Source organism: Anomaloglossus baeobatrachus, chromosome 11, assembly GCF_048569485.1.
Source record: "Anomaloglossus baeobatrachus isolate aAnoBae1 chromosome 11, aAnoBae1.hap1, whole genome shotgun sequence".
Classification (NCBI taxonomy): domain Eukaryota; kingdom Metazoa; phylum Chordata; class Amphibia; order Anura; family Aromobatidae; genus Anomaloglossus; species Anomaloglossus baeobatrachus.
Genome location: NC_134363.1, coordinates 168,687,297 through 168,713,480, shown reverse-complemented (window position 1 = coordinate 168,713,480; position 26,184 = coordinate 168,687,297). Strand labels below are relative to the sequence as shown.

Sequence of the window (26,184 nt, the reverse complement as noted above, 5' to 3'; positions counted from 1 at the left end):
CTCAGCCGGAGTCTCTGCTAATGGCCAGAGGATGAGGACGGTGTCTGCAGTATTTACTGACAGATTTTCTGAGACTATGGCTATGATACTAGAAGCCTAGCAGTCCGGACATGTCTCTCACAACATGGGCACTGTTGAATCATTGATCCATGGCCCCCCTCAGTGTGAACAACTAACAGCTCCGGGAATGTCACACGCATCCCAGAGTCACGGCTCTGCACAGACGTCAGTCCCAGACAGCCTAAGCGGGCTCACTATGAGCGGCCCTCGGTTTCATCAGGGTCCTAGCAGAAGGACTCTCTGTGTAATGAGGCGGAAGTAGCGGCTCAGGATTCTGATCCTGAGACCGCTCTCAATCTGGATACACCTAATGGTGACGCCATAGTGAATAATCTTATAGCGTCCATCAATAGAATGTTGGTTATTTCTCCCCAGCTCCTCCAGTGGAGGAGTCAGCTTCACGTATTTTTCTGGACCACTCTGCCTTCAGAGAGGCAGTCCAGGAACACCACACTTATCCAGATATGCGCTTCTCCAAACGGCTTAGGATACACGTTATCCCTGCCCCCTGACGTGGTCAAGGACTGGACCCAGTGTCCCAAGCGGCATCCTCCAATCTCCAGGCTTGTAGCTAGATCCATAGTTGCAGTGGGAGATGGAGCTGCACTTAAAGATGCCACTGACAGACAGATGGATCTCTGGTCTAAATCCATCTATGAGGCTGTCGCCGCTCCGTTGGCTCCAGCATTCTCACCCTTGGGGCACTCCAAGCTATTTCAGCTTGTCTTACACAGATTGACACGGTTACATGTACATCTGTGCCGCAGGTGGCATCCTTAACCTCTCAAATGTCTGCATTTGTTTCTTACGCGATTCAAGTTGCCCTAGACTCTGCGAACCGTGCGGCAGTAGCCTCCGCTACTCCGTGTTTTTAAGCAGAGCCTGGTCTGCTCGTTAAGTGAATGGAAGGCAGATTCTGCTTCCAAAAAAGGTTGCTTAACCAGTTGCCTTTTTTCTGCTGACCGACTGTTTGGTGAGCGTTTGGATGTAACCATTAAACAGTCCAGGGGTAAGGATTCATCCTTTCCTCAGCCCGGACACAACAAACCCCAACAGAGCAGGAGGCAGTCGGGGTTTCGGTCTTTTCGAGGCTCGGGCAGGTCCCATTTTTCCTCGTCCAATGTGGACTCAAAAGGATCAGAGGAGCTCAGATTCTTGGCGGGCTCAGTCACGCCCAAAAAAGAGACAGTCTGAAAACCCGCTTCCAAGGCGGCTTCCTCATGACTTGCGGCCTCCTCTCTCCGCATCCTCGGTCGGTAGCAGGCTCTCCCGCCTTGGCGATATTTAGCTGCCATAGGTCAATGACCGTTGGGTGTGAGACATTCTGTCTCACGGGTACAGGATAGAGCTCACTTCTCGTCCTCCAACTCGATTCTTCAGAACTTCTCCACCTCCCGGCCGAGCCGCTGCTCTTCTGCAAACAGGGTGCACTCTATAGGCAGAAAGAGTGATGACCCCCGTTCCTCTTCAGGAACAAGGTCACGGTTTTTACCCCAAATTATTTGCGGTGCCTATAAGAACGGGCCGTTCCGTCCCGTTCTGGATCTAACACTGCTCAGCAAGCTCGTGGACACCAGGCGGTTCCGGATGGAATCCCTCCGCCATGTCATCGCCTCAATGTCCCAAGGAGATTTCCTAGCATCATTAGGCATCAAGGATGCTTATCCACACGTGCCGATTGATCCAGAGCACTAGCGTTTCTACGCTTCGTTATAGGAGACGAACACCTTCTGTTCGTAGCTCTACCTTCCGGCTAGCGACAGTCCCACTGGTCTTCGCCAAGGTCAGGGCAGCAGTAGTCACAGTCCTGCACTCTCAGGGTCACTCTGTGATCCCATATTTAGACGATCTACTTGTCAAGGCACTCTCTTAGGAAACATGCCGACACTGCCCGAACGTTGCGCTGGAGACTCTCTAGAGTTTTGGGTGGATCATCAACTTTTAAAGTCAGATCCGACCCCGACCCTATCGCTAACATATCTAGGCATGGAGTTTCATACTCTCTCAGCGATAGTGAAGCTTCCGCTAGACAAACAGCATTCACTACGGGCTGCAATCTCTTCTTTAAGAACCAGTCGCACACATTAAGACGCCTCATGCACTTCCTACGTAAGATGGTAGCAATTGAGGCAGTTCTTTTCGCGCAGTTTCATCTGCGTCCACTACAATGTGACATTCTCCGCCAATGGGACGGGGAGTCGACCTCCCTCAACAGAGTCGTCTTTCTTTCTCAGGCGGCCAAGGAATCTCTACGGTGGTGGCTTCTTCCCACCTCATGGTCAAAAAGAAGGTCCTTCCTATCCCCATCCTGGGCGATAGTTACGACAGACGCGAGTCTATCAGGGTGGGGAGCAGTTTTTCTCCACCACAGCGCTCAGGGTACGTGGACTCAGCAAGAGTCCACCCTTCAGATCAATGTTCTTGAACACAGAGCAGTGTATCTTGCCCTACAAACCTTCCAACAGCAGCTGGAAAGCAAGCAAATCCGACTTCAGTCGGACAACTCCACAGCGGTGGCATACATCAACCACCAAGGAAGAACGCGCAACCGGCAAGCCTTCCAGGAAGTCCGGCAGGTTCTGATGTGGGTGGAAGACACGGCATCCACCATATCCACAGTTCACATCCCAGGCGTGGAAAACTAGGAAGCTGACTTCCTAAGTCGCCGGGGTGTGGCCGAAAGGGTATGGTCTCTTCACCCGGACGGGTTTCAGGAGATCTGGCGCCGCTGACAGAGGCCGGACGTCGATCTAATGGCGTCACGGCACAACAACAATGTGCCAGCTTCATGGCACGGTTTCACAATCATCGAGCTCTGGCGGCAGACGCCTTAGTTCAGCATTGGTCGCAGTTCCAGCTACCTTATGTGCCACCTCTGGCATTGTTGCCCAGAGTGCTGCGTTAGATCAGGACCGACTGCGGCCGCGCCATCCTCGTCGCTACAGATTGGCCGAGGATGTTGTGGTTCCCGGTTCTGTGGTGCCTCACGGTAGGCTAACCGGGGGCACTACCAGACCAATCAGACTGGCTGTCTCAAGGGCCATTCTTCCATTTGAATTCTACGGCCCTCAACCTGATGGTGTGGCTTTGAGTCCTGGAACCTAGTGTCGTCAGGATTACCTCAGGACGTGGTTGCCACCATGAGACAGGCTAGCATACCAACGTCCGCCAAGATTGACCACAGGACGTGGAAGATATTCTTATCTCGGTGCTCGGCGCAGGGTGTTTCTCCCTGGCCGGTTGCATCGTCTATGTTTCCTTCCTTCCTGCAATCTAGGTTGGAAAAAGGGTTGTCGCTCAGTTCCCTTTAGGGACAAGTCTCAGCGCTATCTGTATTTTTTCAGAAACGACTTCCTCAGGTACGCACGTTCCTACGGGGAGTTTGTCTTCTCAGCACTCCGTACAGGCGGCCGTTAGAGCCCTGGGATCTGAACAAGGTTCTAATTGCTCTCCAGATGCCGCCTTTCGAGCTTTTGAAAGAGGTCTCCCTTCCCGCTTTTCTCGGGAAGTGGCCTTCTAGTAACGGTCTCGTCTCTTAGGAGAGTTTCCGAGCTAGCAACGCTCTCATACAAATCTCCCTTCCTGGTCCTTCACCAGGGCAGGGTAGTTCTGCGTCCGATTCCAGAATTTCTCCCTAAGGTGGTATCCCACTTTCATATCAATCAGGATATCACCTCACCTTCTTTGTGTCCTCGTCCAGTCCATCAATTTCGGAAGGATTTGCATCTGTTGGTTCTGGTGAGAGCACTCAGGTTCTATTTCCCGCATGGCGCTCCTGCGCCACCCGGATGCACTCTTTGTCCTTGTCGCTGGTCGGCGTAAACAGTCGCAAGCTTCTGAATCCACCCTGGCTCGGGGGATCGAGGAACCAATTCTTGAAACCTACAGTTCTACTGGGCTTCTGGTTCTCTCAAGGCTGCAGGCCCATTCTACCAGAGCCGTGGGGGCATCCTGGGCATTACGGCACCAGGCTACGGCTCAGCAGGTGTGTCAGGCACCTACCTGATTGAGTCTGCATACTTTTACCAAGCATTTTCAGGTGCATACCTACGCTTCGGCAGACGCCAGCCTAGGTAGATAAGTCCTTCAGGCAGCGATTGCCCACCTGTAGGAAAGGGCTGTTTGACGGCCCTATCACGAGGTATTCTTTTACCCACCCAGGGACTGCTTTTGGACGTCCCAATTGTCTGGGTCTCCCAATTAGGAGCGAAAAAGAAGAAGGGAATTTTGTTTACTTACCGTAAATTCCTTTTCTTCTAGCTCCAATTGGGAGACCCAGCACCCGCCCTGTTTTCTCGGGGTTTTTCTGTTTTTTCGGGTACACATGTTGTTCATGTGGTATGGTTCAGTTCTCCGATGTTTCCTCGGATTGAATTGGTCTTTAAACCAGTTATTGGCTTTCCTCCTTCTTGCTTTGGCACTAAAACTGGTGAGCCAGTGATCCCACTGGGGGTGTATAGCCAGAAGGGGAGGGGCCTTACACTTTTAAGTGTAATACTTTGTGTGGCCTCCGGAGGCAATAGCTATACACCCAATTGTCTGGGTCTCCCAATTGGAGCTAGAAGAAAAGGAATTTACGGTAAGTAAACAAAATTCCCTTCTTTTCCATAAGATTTTCCAGAAAAATGCTTGAGTTCCCCATTGACTTCCTTTATGCTCCGGTATTCGAGTCGCACCCGAGCATGGTAGTGCCCGCTCATCACTAGTTACCAGTACTGAGCACCCGAGCATGGTAGTGCCCGCTCATCACTAGTTACCAGTACTGAGCACCTGAGCATGGTAGTGCCCGCTCATCACTAGTTACCAGTACTGAGCACCTGAGCATGGTAGTGCCCACTCATCACTAGTTACCAGTACTGAGCACCCGAGCATGGTAGTGCCCGCTCATCACTAGTTACGAGTACTGAGCACCTGAGCATGGTAGTGCTCCCTCATCACTAGTTACCAGTACTGAGCACCCGAGCATGGTAGTGCCCGCTCATCACTAGTTACGAGTACTGAGCACCTGAGCATGGTAGTGCCCGCTCATCACTAGTTACGAGTACTGAGCACCTGAGCATGGTAGTGCTCGCTCATCACTAGTTACGAGTACTGAGCACCTGAGCATGGTAGTGTCCGCTCATCACTAGTTACCAGTACTGAGCACCCGAGCATGGTAGTGCCCGCTCATCACTAGTTACCAGTACTGAGCACCCGAGCATGGTAGTGCCCGCTCATCACTAGTTACCAGTACTGAGCACCCGAGCATGGTAGTGCCCGCTCATCACTAGTTACCAGTACTGAGCACCCGAGCATGGTAGTGCTCGCTCATCACTAGTTACCAGTACTGAGCACCCGAGCATGGTAGTGCCCGCTCATCACTAGTTACCAGTACTGAGCACCCAAGCATGGTAGTGCCCACTCATCACTAGTTACCAGTACTGAGCACCCGAGCATGGTAGTGCCCACTTATCACTAGTTACCAGTACTGAGCACCCGAGCATGGTAGTGCCCGCTCATCACTAGTTACCAGTACTGAGCACCCGAGCATGGTAGTGCCCGCTCATCACTAGTTACCAGTACTGAGCACCCGAGCATGGTAGTGCCTGCTCATCACTAGTTACGAGTACTGAGCACCTGAGCATGGTAGTGCCCGCTCATCACTAGTTACCAGTACTGAGCACCCGAGCATGGTAGTGCCCGCTCATCACTAGTTACCAGTACTGAGCACCCGAGGATGGTAGTGCCTGCTCATCACTAGTTACGAGTACTGAGCACCCGAGCATGGTAGTGCCCACTCATCACTAGTTACGAGTACAGAGCACCCGAGCATGGTAGTGCCCGCTCATCACTAGTTACAAGTACTGAGCACCCGAGCATGGTAGTGCCCACTCATCACTAGTTACGAGTACAGAGCACCCGAGCACGGTAGTGCCCGTTCATCACTAGTTACGAGTACCGAGCACCCGAGCATGGTAGTGCCCGTTCATTACTAGTTACGAGTACCGGGCACCCGAGCATGGTAGTGCCCGCTCATCACTAGTTACGAGTACTGAGCACCTGAGCATGGTAGTGCCCGCTCATCACTAGTTACCAGTACTGAGCACCTGAGCATGGTAGTGCCCACTCATCACTAGTGAGCTCATTCTGATAGCAGCGTCCGTAACCCCTAGTTTTCTTCTAAACCATCGGAAATAGCTTTTCCTTTGCAGGGTCAGTGGAGCGCAGGGAGAGTGAAGTTTGTAAGATCAAGTTAACTTCAGGGCAGCGCTTCCAGGCTTTTTAGGAAATAGCTTGTAAGCACTGCGCTCCTTGCGAGGAGACTGGCCACCGCTGATAGACTGTAGAGGTGGCCGCTAACTTAGCCAAGAAGCTGTGAACAATAAAGAAGGGAATTTTGTTACTTACCGTAAATTCCTTTTCTTCTAGCTCTTATTGGGAGACCCAGACGATTGGGTGTATAGCACTGCCTCCGGAGGCCACACAAAGCAATTACACTAAAAAGTGTAAGGCCCCTCCCCTTCTGGCTATACACCCCCAGTGGGATCACTGGCTCACCAGTTTTAGTGCAAAAGCAAGAAGGAGGAAAGCCAATAACTGGTTTAAACAAATTCACTCCGAGAAACATCGGAGAACTGAAAACCGTTCAACATGAACAACATGTGTACCCGCAAACAAACCAAAAATCCCGAAGGACAACAGGGCGGGTGCTGGGTCTCCCAATAAGAGCTAGAAGAAAAGGAATTTACGGTAAGTAACAAAATTCCCTTCTTCTTCGGCGCTCCATTGGGAGACCCAGACGATTGGGACGTCCAAAAGCTGTCCCTGGGTGGGTAAAGAAATACCTCATGTTAGAGCTGCAAGACAGCCCTCCCCTACGGGGAGGCAACTGCCGCCTGCAGGACTCTTCTACCTAGGCTGGCGTCCGCCGAAGCATAGGTATGCACCTGATAATGTTTGGTGAAAGTGTGCAGACTCGACCAGGTAGCTGCCTGGCACACCTGTTGAGCCGTAGCCTGGTGTCGCAATGCCCAGGACGCACCCACGGCTCTGGTAGAATGGGCCTTTAGCCCTGACGGAACCTGAAGCCCCGCAGAACGGTAGGCTTCAAGAATTGGTTCTTTGATCCATCGAGCCAGGGTGGCCTTAGAAGCCTGCGACCCCTTGCGCTTACCAGCGACAAGGACAAAGAGTGCATCCGAACGGCGCAGGGGCGCTGTGCGGGAAATGTAGATTCTGAGTGCTCTCACCAGATCTAACAAATGTAAATCCTTCTCATACCGATGAACTGCATGAGGACAAAACGAAGGCAAAGAGATATCCTGATTAAGATGAAAAGAGGATACCACCTTCGGGAGAAACTCCTGAATGGGGCGCAGCACTACCTTGTCCTGGTGGAAGACCAGGAAGGGGGCCTTGGATGACAGCGCTGCCAGCTCAGACACTCTCCGAAGAGATGTGATCGCTACCAGAAAAGCCACTTTCTGTGATAGTCTAGAAAGTGAAACCTCCCTCAGAGGCTCGAAGGGCGGCTTCTGGAGGGCAACTAGTACCCTGTTCAGATCCCATGGATCTAACGGTCGCTTGTACGGGGGTACGATATGACAAACCCCCTGCAGGAACGTGCGCACCTTGGAAAGTCGTGCTAGACGCTTCTGAAAAAAGACAGATAGCGCCGAGACTTGCCCTTTAAGGGAGCCGAGCGACAAACCTTTTTCTAACCCAGATTGGAGGAAAGAAAGAAGGATAGGTAATGCAAATGGCCAGGGAGACACTCCCTGAGCAGAGCACCAGGATAAGAATATCCTCCACGTTCTGTGGTAGATCTTAGCAGACGTGGGCTTCCTAGCCTGTCTCATGGTGGCAACGACCCCTTGGGATAAGCCTGAAGACTCTAGGATCCAGGACTCAATGGCCACGCAGTCAGGTTGAGGGCCGCAGAATTCCGATGGAAAAACGGCCCTTGGGACAGTAAGTCTGGTCGGTCTGGCAGCGCCCACGGTTGGCCGACCGTGAGATGCCACAGATCCGGATACCACGCCCTCCTCGGCCAGTCTGGAGCGACGAGTATGACGCGGCTGCAGTCGGATCTGATCTTGCGTAGCACTCTGGGCAAGAGTGCCAGAGGTGGAAACACATAAGGGAGCCGGAACTGCGACCAATCTTGCACTAGGGCGTCTGCTGCTAGAGCTCTTTGATCGCGAGACCGTGCCATGAAGGTTGGGACCTTGTTGTTGTGCCGAGACGCCATTAGATCGACGTCCGGCCTTCCCCATCGGCGACAGATTTCCTGAAACACGTCCGGGTGAAGGGACCATTCCCCTGCGTCCATGCCCTGGCGACTGAGGAAGTCTGCTTCCCAGTTTTCTACGCCGGGGATGTGAACTGCGGATATGGTGGAGGCCGTGGCTTCCACCCACATCATAATGCGCCGGACTTCCTGGAAGGCTTGCCGACTGCGAGTCCCGCCCTGGTGATTGATGTATGCCACCGCTGTGGAGTTGTCCGATTGAATTCGGATCTGCTTCCCTTCCAGCCACTGCTGGAAGGCTAGCAGGGCAAGAAACACCGCTCTGATTTCCAGAACATTGATCTGAAGGCTGGACTCCTGCTGAGTCCACGTACCCTGAGCCCTGTGGTGAAGAAACACTGCTCCCCACCCTGACAGACTCGCGTCTGTCGTGACCACCGCCCAGGACGGTGGTAGGAAGGATCTTCCCTGTGATAATGAGGTGGGAAGAAGCCACCACTGCAGAGAGTCCTTGGCCGTCTGGGAAAGGGAGACTTTCCTGTCCAGGGATTTTGACTTCCCGTCCCATTGGCGGAGAATGTCCCATTGAAGTGGACGCAGATGAAACTGCGCAAACGGAACCGCCTCCATTGCCGCCACCATCTTCCCGAGGAAGTGCATGAGGCGTCTTAAGGAGTGCGACTGACTCTGAAGGAGAGCCTGCACCCCCGTCTGTAGTGACCTCTGCTTGCTCAGCGGAAGCTTCACTATCGCTGAGAGAGTATGAAACTCCATGCCAAGATACGTTAGTGATTGGGTCGGTGACAGATTTGACTTTGGGAAGTTGATGATCCACCCGAACGCCTGGAGAGTCTCCAGTGCAAAATTCAGGCTGAGTTGGCATGCCTCCTGAGAGGGTGCCTTGACCAATAGATCGTCCAAGTAAGGGATCACAGAGTGTCCGTGAGAGTGCAAGACTGCTACCACTGCTGCCATGATCTTGGTGAACACCCGGGGGGCTGTCGCCAGACCAAATGGCAGAGCCACGAACTGAAGATGTTCGTCTCCTATCACGAAGCGCAGAAAGCGTTGGTGCTCCGTAGCAATCGGCACGTGAAGATAAGCATCTTTGATGTCTATTGACGCTAGGAAATCTCCTTGGGACATTGAGGCAATGACTGAGCGGAGGGATTCCATCCGGAACCGCCTGGCGTTCACATGCTTGTTGAGCAGTTTTAGGTCCAGAACGGGACGGAAGGAGCCGTCCTTTTTTGGAACCACAAAGAGGTTGGAGTAAAATCCTCGGCCCCGTTCCAGAGGGGGGACAGGGATCACGACTCCTTCTGCTCTTAGAGAGTCCACCGCCTGCAGCAGGGCATCTGCTCGGTTGGGGTGTGGGGAGGTTCTGAAGAACCGAAGTGGAGGCCGAGAACTGAACTCGATTCTGTACCCGCGAGACAAAATGTCTGTTACCCACCGGTCCTTGACCTGTGACAGCCAAATGTCGCAAAAGCGGGAGAGCCTGCCACCGACCGAGGATGCGGAGGGAGGAGGCCGAAAGTCATGAGGTAGCCGCCTTGGAAGCGGTTCCTCCATTTGCTTTCCTGGGGCGTGAGTGAGCCCGCCAGGAATCTGAGCTCCCTTGTCCTTTCTGAGTCCCTTTGGACGAGGAGAATTGGGGCTTGCCCGAGCCTCGAAAGGACCGAAACCTCGACTGCCACTTTTTCTGTTGAGGTTTACTTGCTCTGGGCTGTGGTAAGGAAGAGTCCTTACCCTTGGACTGTTTTATGATTTCAGCCAATGGCTCACCAAACAGTCTGTCTCTAGATAATGGCAAGCTGGTTAAGCATTTTTTGGAACCAGCATCTGCTTTCCAGTCCTTTAACCATAAGGCTCTGCGCAAAACCACAGAATTGGCGGCCGCCATAGAGGTACGGCTCGTAGACTCTAGGACAGCATTGATAGCATAGGTCGCAAACGCAGACATTTGCGAAGTTAGGGACGCCACCTGTGGCACTGCTGGATGCATGATAGCATCCACCTGTGCTAAACCCGCTGAAATAGCCTGTAGTGCCCACACGGCCGCGAATGCTGGAGCAAACGACGCGCCGATAGCTTCATAGACAGATTTCAACCAAAGGTCCATCTGTCTGTCATTGGCATCTTTAAGTGAAGCGCCATCTTCTACTGCGACTATGGATCTAGCCGCCAGCTTGGAAATTGGGGGATCCACCTTTGGGCACTGGGTCCAGCGTTTGGCCACTTCAGGGGGAAAAGGATAACGGGTATCCTTAGAACGTTTAGAGAAACGCTTGTCTGGATGAGCGTCGTGCTTTTGGATTGATTCTCTGAAGTCAGAGTGGTCCAAAAAAGCACTTAATTTATGCTTGGGATACAGGAAATGGAACTTCTCCTGCTGTGCAGCTGCCTCCTCTGCAGAAGGGGCTGGGGGAGAAATATCCAACAGCCTATTAATCGCCGATATAAGGTCATTAACCATGGCGTCACCATCAGGGGCATCCAGATTGAGAGGGGCCTCAGGATTAGAATCCAGATCACCGTCCTCAGTCTCATCACAGAGAGACTCTTGTCGCTGAGACCCTGAACCGTGTGAAGACGTGGAGGGTCTTTCCCAGCGAGCTCGCTTAGGCTGCCTGGGACTGTCATCTGAGTCAGAGACTTCAGCCTGTGATGCTTGAGACCCCCTTGAAGTACGGATTAGTTCCAACTGAGGGGGACCAGTGAGCATAGCCACAGCAGTGTCCATAGTCTGAGGAACTGGCCTGGCCTGCAAGGTCTCCAGGATCCTTGTCATAGCCTCAGACATTTTATCAGCAAACACTGCAAAGTCTGTCCCCGTCACCGGGGCAGGGTTCACAGGCGTCTCTGCCTGGGCTACCACCACAATAGGCTCTGGCTGACGAAGTGCCACTGGGACTGAACATTGCACACAATGTGAGTCATTGGAGCCTGCCGGTAGATCAGCCCCACATGCAGTACAAACAGTGCACACAGCCCGTGCCTTGGCAGCCTTGCGTTTTGCGGATGACATGTTGCTGCGTCCTCAGAGCAGTACAGAGTGTCCAGCCAGAAGCGACCTTACAGTGCACTATATAAATATATATATATATATATATGGTACCAATAAAGAAGTACACTAATATATCACTGAGGCACTAGTGGGGCCTGCACTACTGTGCAGCTTACCACCCGCTTAGGAGCGGTGTGTGGTCGCCAGAAATCCCTCTAGTCTGGGTCTCCCAGAGCCTGCTGCCTCCTTCCAGCCAGATCGCATGTGTAATGGCTGCCGGCGTCCTTGTGGAGAGGGGGGGCGGGCCCTGGGCGTACACCGACGAAGAGCGGGAAGTCTGCTTCCCCTTGTGCCTAGTGAGAGGGCTGGAGCATGTAAATAAGGCTCCAGCCCTCGGCGCAGCCATTGAGCAGCGTCTCTCCCCTACCCTGATTGACAGGGTGGGGGCGGGAACGAAGCGGCGCTAGGCCGCAGAAGCCGGGGGCTAAAGTTAAAAACGCCGCCGCCGTACAAGCGCGGTCGGCGCCAAGCCTCCGGCGCACTACAAGTCGCAGCTGCGCCGCCGCTCCAGGAGCGGTCGGCGCAGTAGTTCCCAACACACAATCGTCACTCAGCAAAGCTGCAGTGACCTAACCCCCAGCGTACAGCGCCACTGTCCCCGGCGCACTATAACGCTCAGCAAGCCCTGAGAGTGTCCGTGCCTGCCGGGGACACAGAGTACCTGAAGTTGCAGGGCCATGTCCCTGAACGGCACTCCCGCTCCCAATCCAGCAGGTTCTATGGGTCTGTGGATGGAGCCCGGCCCCAGGGCTTGGGGGCCGGCAGGATCCCACTTCCACAGAGCCCCTCAGGGGGATGTGGAAGGAAAACCGCATGTGGGCTCCAGCCTCCGTACCAGCAATAGGTACCTCAACCTTACAAGCACCATCACGGGTGAGAAGGGAGCATGCTGGGGGCCCTATATGGGCCCTCTTTTCTTCCATCCGATAGAGCCAGCAGCTACTGCTGACTACAAACAGTGGAGCTATGCGTGGATGTCTGACCTCCTTCGCACAAAGCAGAAAACTGGTGAGCCAGTGATCCCACTGGGGGTGTATAGCCAGAAGGGGAGGGGCCTTACACTTTTTAGTGTAATTGCTTTGTGTGGCCTCCGGAGGCAGTGCTATACACCCAATCGTCTGGGTCTCCCAATAGAGCGCCGAAGAAAATGCCTTTGCTCTTGAGAATTGAGAGGAGTTTTAATAACATGACAATTGCAATTTTAACTATTTAACAACTTGAGAAGATTGAGCAGTGTTATACAGCTGCCGTCAGAGCGAGCTCACTGATCGCAATTTGCAGAACGAGTTACCAGTAGAGTTGGCTCAAATCTATTCGCATGTCCCATTACATTAGCCACATTAGTAATCTAAATTAGTATGCCGGCTCTTACCTGCCATCATCTACGGCTTGCTTATCGATTAATCGGCCTGATGTGATGTCATATGTGCATTATACCGCAATTATGGCAGAATAGGTAATTTAAAAAAAAATGTGCAGATGCCGGCAGGTAAGATACGGTAATCTTACTCCTATAGTACCTCCCTGATACATGGGGCACTTTGCCATGTGAGTGTCGTCAGACTTTATATGTGTTGTTTTTTCAATCTAAGATGTGATTTGTGGATTGTAATGTCACTAACCACATGAATAATGACTTATTGCCCTGATTGATATTCTTAGGTCTGGATCCTGATTCTCGGCGCCGTCTTTGGTTTTTCCTCTTACGGCCCCATTGCTCTGTTTGGAGTTATCGCGAATGAAAGTGCCCCTTCCAATTTCTGTGGCACCTCCCATGCAATTGTGGCACTGTCCGCTAACAGTAAGTACAACTTTTTTTTTTATTTTCCTTTTTTGGGGGGGGAAATTGTCACTGTTCATGTATCATGAGATTGTAAGAGGAATTCTTACCGCAGGTTTTCATTATATTTTGCATTTCATTAAACCTCACTTTTCTTTGTCGCTCCATTGGGAGACCCAGACAATTGGGTGTATAGCTACTGCCTCCGGAGGCCACACAAAGTATTACACTTAAAAGTGTAAACCCCTCCCCTCTGCTATACACCCTCCCGTGCATCACGGGCTCCTCAGTTTTTATGCTTTGTGCGAAGGAGGCACACATCCACGCAAGCTCCACAATTTGGTCAGCAGCAGCTGCTGACTATATCGGATGGAAGAAAAGAGGGCCCATAACAGGGCCCCCAGCATGCTCCCTTCTCACCCCACTGAGTCGGCGGTGCTGTTAAGGTTGAGGTACCCATTGCGGGTACACAGGCAGGAGCCACATGCTGTTTTCCTTCCCCATCCCTTATGGGCTCTGGGTGAAGTGGGATCCTATCCGGTCATCCAGGCACTGGGACCGGCCTCCCTCCGCAGCCCCTGTGGGATTCTGCCGGACAGGAGACGGAGTATCATCAGGGACAGGGCCCTGCACCTACAGGTACTCTGTGTCCCCTTGGGGACGGTGCATAGAGCACCTTGGCCTCAGACGCTGCAGCGCCTGAGGTGATTCGTATGACGCCGGGACTACCGCGCCGACCGTGCCTGCGGCCGGCCACGGTTTTTAACTTTAGTCCCCGGCTTTTGCGGCCTAGTGCCTTTTCACTCCCGCCCCCGGCCCTGCCAGTCAGGGGGAAGGGCGGGACGGTCGGTCTAACGCCGACAGTGAGAGCTGGAGCACACTTGCTGTCCTCCGTCCCCCTCACTAAGCACTCTACGGCACAGAGGTACTCAGTGTCCCCGTGGGGACGGTACATGGAGCACCTTGGCAGATTGGGCAGCGACTGCGGGGTTGGTACGGTACTACTGCGCCGACCGCGCCTGCCGGCCGGCCGCGGTGTTTAACTTTAGCTCCCGGCTTTCGCGGCCTAGTGCCTTAAAATCCCGCCCCCGGACCTGCCAGTCAGGGGGAAGGGCGGGACAGTCGGGCTGACGCCGACAGTGAGGGTGTGAGGTAAATCCGGAGATATGACGATAAATCATGATATTCAAGTTATGTCAGGAAGCCCTCTCCTGGTGTCACCCCCCCTTTCCTTCACACAACTTGTTTAGCAACCCATCCCATGGCCATCTCCTGTGATATGGAAATTAGGTGATGTGGGAACAAAGGACACAGGATGACTCCCTGCTGTCACCCTGTAACAAGAGTTGTATCTCATTATAAGGCTCTGGAACTAGCCAGACAGAACGACTCCAGTAAAAAATGGTTCATATCTCGCAAGCCATATTTCCGATAAATACGGCAACCATAAAAATGGTGTTTTCGCATGCGGACGATGCTGGCACACCTTTTTTATGGGAGCGGGAGCTTGGGAAATACCCCAGGCGTGATATCAGCCAATGTGGAACTAGTAGACAAGTCATGAAACCTCTCATTCTGTAGCTAAATTCATAACTGTCACAATGAGAGCATTGGCGTCCGCCTACGACGCTCCCAGGCCAAGTTATGGCCATATTCCATGTTGTGGATTTTGTCCATAACTCCAGCCAGGGGTGGAGCAGTGCTCCCTCTGAGGTCACGAAGGTAGGAGGGGACCTGGATTTGCCCAGGTTGATAACCCTACTTCGGCCATTTTCCAGTGTTCTTTCGCTGGGGGTCACGTGCAGGAAACATCTGTGGGAGTTCCTGGAAACCTGGTCTACAGCGCCCCCCTGTGGCCAGACGCACAAGGTAACTGATTGAATTGCATACCTGTTTGTAAACCATGCTTTATCTGTAACTGTACTCTGACATATGTATATTCTGTAGATTCCCTATTGTATATATTGTAGTTTCTAGTGTGCTTTAGGCTGATTAAATTATATAATTAATCTTGGGCTGTTCTGTTATCTCGATCTTGAATCCCACGTCTGTGTGTTCGGCTAATAGTTACCGTGAAGCGGTTGGTGGCAGCGAGTTGTGCCAAGGATTATGGTGGGGAGGCCAGTGAGATTCGGGGAGATTTTATATATTCCGCCCGCGGAGGTCGGGGGAATATATACCCTACTCTCACCGGGGACCCTTCAATAATCGGCATAAGTAGTATAGCGGCCTCCTTGCTTATTGTCGGGCAATTCCATAATTGGCCTGACTATAAGAGGGGCGCTAGAGAGCGCATCACGTGCTCTGTCTGTCGGTCGGGAGGTATAACGGAGGGGTGACCCCCCACTTGTTACACCCCGATTGTGACGTACTGGTAGCCAGCGCGGGGGATTTCTGAGTGACCCCCCCGGTGGTTTGTGACATATTGGGGGCATAGCGGTGGGATCGAGATAATAGTGTGTGTGAGTGTGAGACCCATACTCCCAGACACTAAAGACTGCCTGCAGCAGCTGTGGCTGCTGGGGTCTTCAGACTAGCTCAACACTAGAGTGTCAGAGTGCAGATACTGTAAGGTGTGTGGAGGCATCAGGTGTCAGTTCTGTGTCAGTGACCAAAGTCTGCAAGAATGGCTGAGAGCACCAGGAGCAAAGCCAAAGGAATGGCCGATGCTCAGGCCAGAGACGATGAGGAGGTTGTCCACGAGCCCTCCAAGAGCCCGACGCCAGAGAACAGCTCTGCAGAGGACATCGCACAACCTGGCACTGCTGGACAAAATGAGGAGGAGCTCGCCCAAGGGTCCTCAACGAGCCAGATGCCAGCCCTCCGCTCTGCAATGGACAGTGAATCACCAGGCTCCGCAGCGGGCCGCAGATCACCACGTGCCATTCCACCGAGCCTGGGAGGCTCGGATAGCCTTCTTCAAATGGCTATGGCCCTTCTCCAGGCTGGAGACCAGGAGGGCTACAAGGAACTCCTGGCAGAGCGCAGGGCAGAGCGGCAGGCGGCGCGTGACGCTGAGGCTGCGGAGCGGCAAGCAGCGCGTGAGGCTGCGGAGCGGCAAGCAGCACGTGAAGAGCGACGGCAACAGGCAGACCGTGACCACCAGCTGCAGCTAGCTCAGCTCCGGCCCTCATCAGCCACACGTGACCTTCAAGACACCAAACTTCCAAAGGTCCGTGTTGAGGACTTCCCAGTGCTGGAGAAGGATGGAGACTTGGACTCTTTCCTGACTGCTTTTGAACGGACTTGCTTGCAGCACCATCTGGACAAGGATCAGTGGGCCAAATACCTGACCCCCCGTCTAAGGGGTAAGGCCCTGGATATCCTTGGGGACTTGCCTGCTGAGGCAGATCAGGGCTACGACACCATCAAGCGGGCCCTGATCCAACAGTACAACCTCACTCCGGAGTCCTACCGCAAGAAGTTCCGGAGCCTACAGAAGGGACCAAAGGACTCCTGGGCTGACCACCGGCGGGCACTTGCCCGAGCTGCCGACCACTGGACCCAAGGCCTGCAGCTTTCCACCGGACCGGAGATCCTGGACTTGTTCATCACGGAGCAACTCTTGTGGAACTGCCCTGAGGATCTCCGCCAGTTCATCCGAGACCAGAAGCCAAAGGGGTCCACGGCTACAGCTGCCCTGGCCGATGACTACACCAACAATCGGGCTCCTGAAGCCAGGAGAGCAGCCACCAGCAGCACCTGGAGAGGGGGTAAGATGAATTCTGCGACTGCCCCACCTGCCCCTAGACTGCAGGGGGTGTCCCCCTCAACTCCCCTCTCCAGGCCCGTGGCAGAACCAAGACGGTGCCACCAGTGCAACCTACCTGGACACTTCAAGGCCATGTGCCCTCAGCGTCCCAAGGCCCCGGCTCCGTCCCCGTCCCAAGGGCCGCCCAAGGTGTATTGTGTGGGTGGGGGTGGTGGTAGGTCCCTGGACAGCTTCCAACCTGTCACCGTCGGCCGGTCTGTGACCATGGGACTGCGAGACAGTGCCTCGGAGGTGACTCTGGTGCGGCCTGAGATGGTGTCCCCCCAAGACTTGATCCCTGGAAAAACCCTCGCTGTCTCCGGGATTGGAGGCATTGACCCGGCGCTGCCTGTTGCTGACATTTATGTGGACTGGGGCGCAGGGCGAGGGGTGAGGGAGGTGGGGGTAACTGATCGGATCCCCGCAAACGTGCTACTTGGGACAGATTTGGGGCAGATAACCTCCCAGTTTGGGCCCCAACCAAGGGCTGAACCTTCAGCCAGTACTGACATGCCTCCGGACAATGTTAATGTGTTATCTATGAATGATGTAAGGGAGGAGGGAGTGAACTCTGATATTTCTGCTTGCATAGACACCATAGACACACACACAGCTGCAGCTGTGACAGGGGAGGGGGTCAGAGAAAGGTGTGACAATGCCTCTACAAGTAATCAGCCTGTGAGCTGGGATCTGTTGCCCTCTGCAGGGATAAGCAGAGAGCAGGGTGCTGCAGGGGGAGGACCAGTGTGTGGGGTGGGGGCTACCACAGCAAATGTGGGGTCCCCAGAGATTTCACAGCGGGGTTCTGTTGCTGCAGGAGGGGAACAGGCAGGTGAGATTGGGGCCGGTCCAGGAGCGGAAGTGCTCCCAGGTAAGATCTCGGTGCATGGTTCCCCCACAACCGGGGTGTCAGGAAGCCAGGTAGGTCTGCCTGAACCGGCGACTTGGTCAGGAACGGAGGAGGAGCAGGCACGACCCACGGTCGCAGCGGCTGTGGCCGCTGTCACCCGCAGTGGGAGTGCTGGAAGCCAAGGGGCCTCCCGGAGGTCCGATAGCTCTTCCCCTTCTGACCAAGTGGCAGCCGAGTCAGGTGGAGGCCAGGACACAGGTCCCGGGGTACTGACCGAAGATGTGACAGTCTCGTCGATTCTGGCCACATCTAGTCAGGGGTTTCAGGCAGCGTTAGAAGCTGACGACAGCCTGAAAGCTCTTAAGGAGCAGGCGGCCCAGCCTCCCTCGGACTCGGACCCGGAGCGAGTGGTCTGGGACCAAGGACGGCTGTACCGGGCCACGGTCCAGCAGGGTTCACCGGAGGCGTGGCCCAGGGACCGACAGTTGGTGGTACCCTATCCGTTCCGGACGGAGTTGTTGCGGATCGCACATGAGATTCCGATGGCCGGACACCTAGGGATCGCTAAGACCAAGGCCAGGTTAAACCAGCATTTCTACTGGCCAAAAATGGGGGCCGATGTGGCTGCCTACTGCCGTTCGTGTGAAACCTGTCAGAGAGTGGGGAAGGCGGGGCCACGCCCCAAAGCCCCACTGGTATCTCTGCCCATCATCGATGAGCCTTTCAGGAGGGTGGCTGTGGATCTGGTCGGCCCGCTGGCCATCCCCAGCAGCTCCGGGAAACGCTTCATACTGACGGTAGTGGACTATGCCACCCGGTACCCAGAAGCAGTGGCCTTGTCGTCCATTCGGGCTGACAAGGTGGCCACCGCATTGCTGGAGATTTTCTCCCGAGTGGGTTTTCCCCAGGAAATGCTCACTGACCGGGGGACCCAATTCATGTCCCAGCTGATGGAGGCTGTGAGGCAAATCCCGGGATATGAAGATGAATTATGACTCCAGTCATAATCCCTCATCACTCCCTGGCAGTGCCCCCTCCCTTCTTGTTCTCAGTGTTCCACTTACACCTCCATGGCCATGTCCTGTGATATGGAAATTAGGTGGCTTAGGGACAATGGACACAGGATGACTCCCTGCCGTGACCCTGTAGTGGGGGCTGCTAGCTAGTTAGCAAGGCTATGGAAATAGCCAGACAGAACGACTCCAGTAAAAAATGGTTCATATCTCGCAAGCCATATTTCCGATAAATATGGCAACCATAAAAATGGTGTCTCCGCATGCGGACGATGCCGGCACACCCTTTTTATGGGAGCAGGACATTGGGAAATGCCCCAGGCGTGATATCAGCCAATGGGGAACTGGCAGACAGGTCATGAGTCCCCTCGTTCTGTAGCTAAATTCATAACTGTCACAATGAGAGCATTGGCGTCCGCCTACGACGCTCCCAGGCAAAGTTATGGCCCATATTCCATGTTGTGGATTGTCCATAACTCCAGCCAGGGGTGGAGCAGTGCTCCCTCTGAGGTCACTAAGGTAGGAGGGGACCTGGATTTGCCCAGGTTGATAACCCTACTTCGGCCATTTTCCAGTGTTCTTTTCGCTGGGGGCACGTGCAGGAAACATCTGTGGGAGTTCCTAGAAACCTGGTCTACAGCGCCCCCCTGTGGCCAGACGCACAAGGTAACTGATTGAATTGCATACCTGTTTGTAACCCATGCTTTGATTGTAACTGTACTCTGACATATGTATATTCTGTAGATTCCCTATTGTATATATTGTAGTTTCTAGTGTGCTTTAGGCTGATTAAATTATATAATTAATCTTGGGCTGTTCTGTTATCTCGATCTTGAATCCCACGTCTGTGTGTTCGGCTAATAGTTACCGTAAATCGGTTGGTGGCAGCGAATTGTGCCAAGGATTATTGTGGGGAGGCCAGTGAGATTCGGGGAGATTTTATATATTCCGCCCGCGGAGGTCGGGGGAATATATACCTTACTCTCACCGGGGACCCTTCAATAATCGGCATAAGTAGTATAGCGGCCTCCTTGCTTATTGTCGGGCAATTCCATAATTGGCCTGACTATAAGAGGGGCGCTAGAGAGCGCGTCACGTGCTCTGTCTGTCGGTCGGGAGGTATAAAGGAGGGGTGACCCCCACTTGTTACCCCCCGATTGTGACGTACTGGTAGCCAGCGCGGGGGATTTCTGAGTGACCCCCCCGGTGGTTTGTGACATATTGGTGGCAGAGCGGTGGGATCGAGATAATAGTGTGTGTGAGTGTGAGACCCATACTCCCAGACACTAAAGACTGCCTGCAGCAGCTGTGGCTGCTGGGGTCTTCAGACTAGCTCAACACTAGAGTGTCAGAGTGCAGATACTGTAAGGTGTGTGGAGGCATCAGGTGTCAGTTCTGTGTCAGTGACCAAAAGTCTGCAAGATGGCTGATGGCACCAGGAGCAGAGCTATGCAACTGGCCAATGCTAAGGCAGGAGCCGAAGAGAGGGAGGACGGTGCTGTGGACAGCAATGAGGAGGTTGCCCACGAGTCCTCCAGGAGCTCGACGCCAGAAAACCGTTCTGCCGAGGACATTGCACAACCTGGCAATTATGGACAAGATGAGGAGCAGCTCACCCAAGGTTCCTCAACGAGCCAGATGCCAGCCCTCCGCTCTGAAAGGGACAGTGAATCGCCTAGCTCTGCAGCGTGCCGCAGATCACCACGTGCCATTCCACCGAGCCTGGGAGGCTCGGATACCCTTCTTCAAATGGCTATGGCCCTTCTCCAGGCTGGAGACCAGAAGGGCTACAAGGAACTCCTGGCAGAGCGCAGGGCAGAGCGGCAGGCAGCGCGTGACGCTGAGGCTGCGGAGCGGCACGCAGAGCGTGAGGCTGCGGAGCGAGAGCGGCAGGCAGCGCGTGAAGAGCGAGAGCGACAGGCAGACCGTGACTACCAGCTGCAGCTAGCTCAGCTCCGGCCCTCATCAGCCACATGTGACCTTCGAGACACCAAACTTCCAAAGGTCCGTGTTGAGGACTTCCCAGTGCTGGAGAAGGATGGAGACTTGGACTCTTTCTTGACTGCTTTTGAACGGACTTGCTTGCAGCACCATCTGGACAAGGACCAGTGGGCCAAATACCTGACCCCCCGTTTAAGGGGTAAGGCCCTGGATATCCTTGGGGACTTGCCTGCTGAGGCAGATCAGGGCTACGACACCATCAAGCGGGCCCTGATCCAACAGTACAACCTCACTCCAGAGTCCTACCGCAAGAAGTTCCGGAGCCTACAGAAGGGACCAAAGGACTCCTGGGCTGACCACCGGCGGGCACTTGCCCGAGCTGCCGACCACTGGACCCAAGGCCTGCAGCTTTCCACCGGACCAGAGATCCTGGACTTGGTCATCACGGAGCAACTCTTGTGGAACTGCCCTGAGGATCTCCGCCAGTTCATCCGAGACCAGAAGCCAAAGGGGTCCACGGCTACAGCTGCCCTGGCCGATGACTACACCAACAATCGGGCTCCTGAAGCCAGGAGAGCAGCCACCAGCAGCACCTGGAGAGGGGGTAAGATGAATTCTGCGACTGCCCCACCTGCCCCTAGACTGCAGGGGGTGTCCCCCTCAACTCCCCTCTCCAGGCCCGTGGCAGAGCCAAGACGGTGCCACCAGTGCAACCTACCTGGACACTTCAAGGCCATGTGCCCTCAGCGTCCCAAGGCCCCGGCTCCGTCCCCGTCCCAAGGGCCGCCCAAGGTGTATTGTGTGGGTGGGGGTGGTGGTAGGTCCCTGGACAGCTTCCAACCTGTCACCGTCGGCCGGTCTGTGACCATAGGACTGCGAGACAGCGCCTCGGAGGTGACTCTGGTGCGGCCTGAGATGGTGTCCCCCCAAGACTTGATCCCTGGAAAAACCCTCGCTGTCTCCGGGATTGGAGGCATGGACCCGGCGCTGCCTGTTGCTGACATTTATGTGGACTGGGGCGCAGGGCGAGGGGTGAGGGAGGTGGGGGTAACTGATCGGATCCCCGCAAACGTGCTACTTGGGACAGATTTGGGGCAGATAACCTCCCAGTTTGGGCCCCAACCAAGGGCTGAACCTTCAGCCAGTACTGACATGACTCCTAACAATGTTAATGTGTATTCTATGAATGATGTGAGGGAGGAGGGAGTGAACTCTGATATTTCTGCTTGCATAGACACCATAGACACACACACAGCTGCAGCTGTGACAGGGGAGGGGGTCAGAGAAAGGTGTGACAATGCCTCTACAAGTAATCAGCCTGTGAGCTGGGATCTGTTGCCCTCTGCAGGGATGAGCAGAGAGCAGGGTGCTGCAGGGGGAGGACCAGTGTGTGGGGTGGGGGCTACCACAGCAAATGTGGGGTCCCCAGAGATTTCACAGCGGGGTTCTGTTGCTGCAGGAGGGGAACAGGCAGGTGAGATTGGGGCCGGTCCAGGAGCGGAAGTGCTCCCAGGTAAGATCTCGGTGCATGGTTCCCCCACAACCGGGGTGTCAGGAAGCCAGGTAGGTCTGCCTGAACCGGCGACTTGGTCAGGAACGGAGGAGGAGCAGGCACGACCCACGGTCGCAGCGGCTGTGGCCGCTGTCACCCGCAGTGGGAGTGCTGGAAGCCAAGGGGCCTCCCGGAGGTCCGATAGCTCTTCCCCTATCTGACCAAGTGGCAGCCGAGTCAGGTGGAGGCCAGGACACAGGTCCCGGGGTACTGACCGAAGATGTGACAGTCTCGTCGATTCTGGCCACATCTAGTCAGGGGTTTCAGGCAGCGTTAGAAGCTGACGACAGCCTGAAAGCTCTTAAGGAGCAGGCGGCACAGCCTCCCTCGGACTCGGACCCGGAGCGAGTGGTCTGGGACCAAGGACGGCTGTACCGGGCCACGGTCCAGCAGGGTTCACCGGAGGCGTGGCCCAGGGACCGACAGTTGGTGGTACCCTATCCGTTCCGGACGGAGTTGTTGCGGATCGCACATGAGATTCCGATGGCCGGACACCTAGGGATCGCTAAGACCAAGGCCAGGTTAAACCAGCATTTCTACTGGCCAAAAATGGGGGCCGATGTGGCTGCCTACTGCCGTTCGTGTGAAACCTGTCAGAGAGTGGGGAAGGCGGGGCCACGCCCCAAAGCCCCACTGGTATCTCTGCCCATCATCGATGAGCCTTTCAGGAGGGTGGCTGTGGATCTGGTCGGCCCGCTGGCCATCCCCAGCAGCTCCGGGAAACGCTTCATACTGACGGTAGTGGACTATGCCACCCGGTACCCAGAAGCAGTGGCCTTGTCGTCCATTCGGGCTGACAAGGTGGCCACCGCATTGCTGGAGATTTTCTCCCGAGTGGGTTTTCCCCAGGAAATGCTCACTGACCGGGGGACCCAATTCATGTCCCAGCTGATGGAGGCTGTGAGGCAAATCCCGGGATATGAAGATGAATTATGACTCCAGTCATAATCCCTCATCACTCCCTGGCAGTGCCCCCTCCCTTCTTGTTCTCAGTGTTCCACTTACACCTCCATGGCCATGTCCTGTGATATGGAAATTAGGTGGCTTAGGGACAATGGACACAGGATGACTCCCTGCCGTGACCCTGTAGTGGGGGCTGCTAGCTAGTTAGCAAGGCTATGGAAATAGCCAGACAGAACGACTCCAGTAAAAAATGGTTCATATCTCGCAAGCCATATTTCCGATAAATATGGCAACCATAAAAATGGTGTCTCCGCATGCGGACGATGCCGGCACACCCTTTTTATGGGAGCAGGACATTGGGAAATGCCCCAGGCGTGATATCAGCCAATGGGGAACTGGCAGACAGGTCATGAGTCCCCTCGTTCTGTAGCTAAATTCATAACTGTCACAATGAGAGCATTGGCGTCCGCCTACGACGCTCCCAGGCAAAGTTATGGCCCATATTCCATGTTGTGGATTGTCCATAACTCCAGCCAGGGGTGGAGCAGTGCTCCCTCTGAGGTCACTAAGGTAGGAGGGGACCTGGATTTGCCCAGGTTGATAACCCTACTTCGGCCATTTTCCAGTGTTCTTTTCGCTGGGGGCACGTGCAGGAAACATCTGTGGGAGTTCCTAGAAACCTGGTCTACAGCGCCCCCCTGTGGCCAGACGCACAAGGTAACTGATTGAATTGCATACCTGTTTGTAACCCATGCTTTGATTGTAACTGTACTCTGACATATGTATATTCTGTAGATTCCCTATTGTATATATTGTAGTTTCTAGTGTGCTTTAGGCTGATTAAATTATATAATTAATCTTGGGCTGTTCTGTTATCTCGATCTTGAATCCCACGTCTGTGTGTTCGGCTAATAGTTACCGTAAATCGGTTGGTGGCAGCGAATTGTGCCAAGGATTATTGTGGGGAGGCCAGTGAGATTCGGGGAGATTTTATATATTCCGCCCGCGGAGGTCGGGGGAATATATACCTTACTCTCACCGGGGACCCTTCAATAATCGGCATAAGTAGTATAGCGGCCTCCTTGCTTATTGTCGGGCAATTCCATAATTGGCCTGACTATAAGAGGGGCGCTAGAGAGCGCGTCACGTGCTCTGTCTGTCGGTCGGGAGGTATAAAGGAGGGGTGACCCCCACTTGTTACCCCCCGATTGTGACGTACTGGTAGCCAGCGCGGGGGATTTCTGAGTGACCCCCCCGGTGGTTTGTGACATATTGGTGGCAGAGCGGTGGGATCGAGATAATAGTGTGTGTGAGTGTGAGACCCATACTCCCAGACACTAAAGACTGCCTGCAGCAGCTGTGGCTGCTGGGGTCTTCAGACTAGCTCAACACTAGAGTGTCAGAGTGCAGATACTGTAAGGTGTGTGGAGGCATCAGGTGTCAGTTCTGTGTCAGTGACCAAAAGTCTGCAAGATGGCTGATGGCACCAGGAGCAGAGCTATGCAACTGGCCAATGCTAAGGCAGGAGCCGAAGAGAGGGAGGACGGTGCTGTGGACAGCAATGAGGAGGTTGCCCACGAGTCCTCCAGGAGCTCGACGCCAGAAAACCGTTCTGCCGAGGACATTGCACAACCTGGCAATTATGGACAAGATGAGGAGCAGCTCACCCAAGGTTCCTCAACGAGCCAGATGCCAGCCCTCCGCTCTGAAAGGGACAGTGAATCGCCTAGCTCTGCAGCGTGCCGCAGATCACCACGTGCCATTCCACCGAGCCTGGGAGGCTCGGATACCCTTCTTCAAATGGCTATGGCCCTTCTCCAGGCTGGAGACCAGAAGGGCTACAAGGAACTCCTGGCAGAGCGCAGGGCAGAGCGGCAGGCAGCGCGTGACGCTGAGGCTGCGGAGCGGCACGCAGAGCGTGAGGCTGCGGAGCGAGAGCGGCAGGCAGCGCGTGAAGAGCGAGAGCGACAGGCAGACCGTGACTACCAGCTGCAGCTAGCTCAGCTCCGGCCCTCATCAGCCACATGTGACCTTCGAGACACCAAACTTCCAAAGGTCCGTGTTGAGGACTTCCCAGTGCTGGAGAAGGATGGAGACTTGGACTCTTTCTTGACTGCTTTTGAACGGACTTGCTTGCAGCACCATCTGGACAAGGACCAGTGGGCCAAATACCTGACCCCCCGTTTAAGGGGTAAGGCCCTGGATATCCTTGGGGACTTGCCTGCTGAGGCAGATCAGGGCTACGACACCATCAAGCGGGCCCTGATCCAACAGTACAACCTCACTCCAGAGTCCTACCGCAAGAAGTTCCGGAGCCTACAGAAGGGACCAAAGGACTCCTGGGCTGACCACCGGCGGGCACTTGCCCGAGCTGCCGACCACTGGACCCAAGGCCTGCAGCTTTCCACCGGACCAGAGATCCTGGACTTGGTCATCACGGAGCAACTCTTGTGGAACTGCCCTGAGGATCTCCGCCAGTTCATCCGAGACCAGAAGCCAAAGGGGTCCACGGCTACAGCTGCCCTGGCCGATGACTACACCAACAATCGGGCTCCTGAAGCCAGGAGAGCAGCCACCAGCAGCACCTGGAGAGGGGGTAAGATGAATTCTGCGACTGCCCCACCTGCCCCTAGACTGCAGGGGGTGTCCCCCTCAACTCCCCTCTCCAGGCCCGTGGCAGAGCCAAGACGGTGCCACCAGTGCAACCTACCTGGACACTTCAAGGCCATGTGCCCTCAGCGTCCCAAGGCCCCGGCTCCGTCCCCGTCCCAAGGGCCGCCCAAGGTGTATTGTGTGGGTGGGGGTGGTGGTAGGTCCCTGGACAGCTTCCAACCTGTCACCGTCGGCCGGTCTGTGACCATAGGACTGCGAGACAGCGCCTCGGAGGTGACTCTGGTGCGGCCTGAGATGGTGTCCCCCCAAGACTTGATCCCTGGAAAAACCCTCGCTGTCTCCGGGATTGGAGGCATGGACCCGGCGCTGCCTGTTGCTGACATTTATGTGGACTGGGGCGCAGGGCGAGGGGTGAGGGAGG

General features: G+C 54.7%; 1 protein-coding gene across 5 annotated transcripts in view; it reads left to right on the top strand.

Annotated features, from left to right (window-relative positions):
* Positions 1-26,184, top strand: part of SLC37A4 (solute carrier family 37 member 4) — a 135,647-nt gene that overhangs the window by 63,443 nt on the left and 46,020 nt on the right. For all 5 annotated transcript variants that reach the window (XM_075327453.1, XM_075327448.1, XM_075327449.1 and 2 more), the window contains one exon: positions 13,023-13,161. In XM_075327453.1, the coding sequence (XP_075183568.1) occupies positions 13,023-13,161 (139 nt within the window). The remainder of the gene's footprint in view (positions 1-13,022; positions 13,162-26,184) is intronic.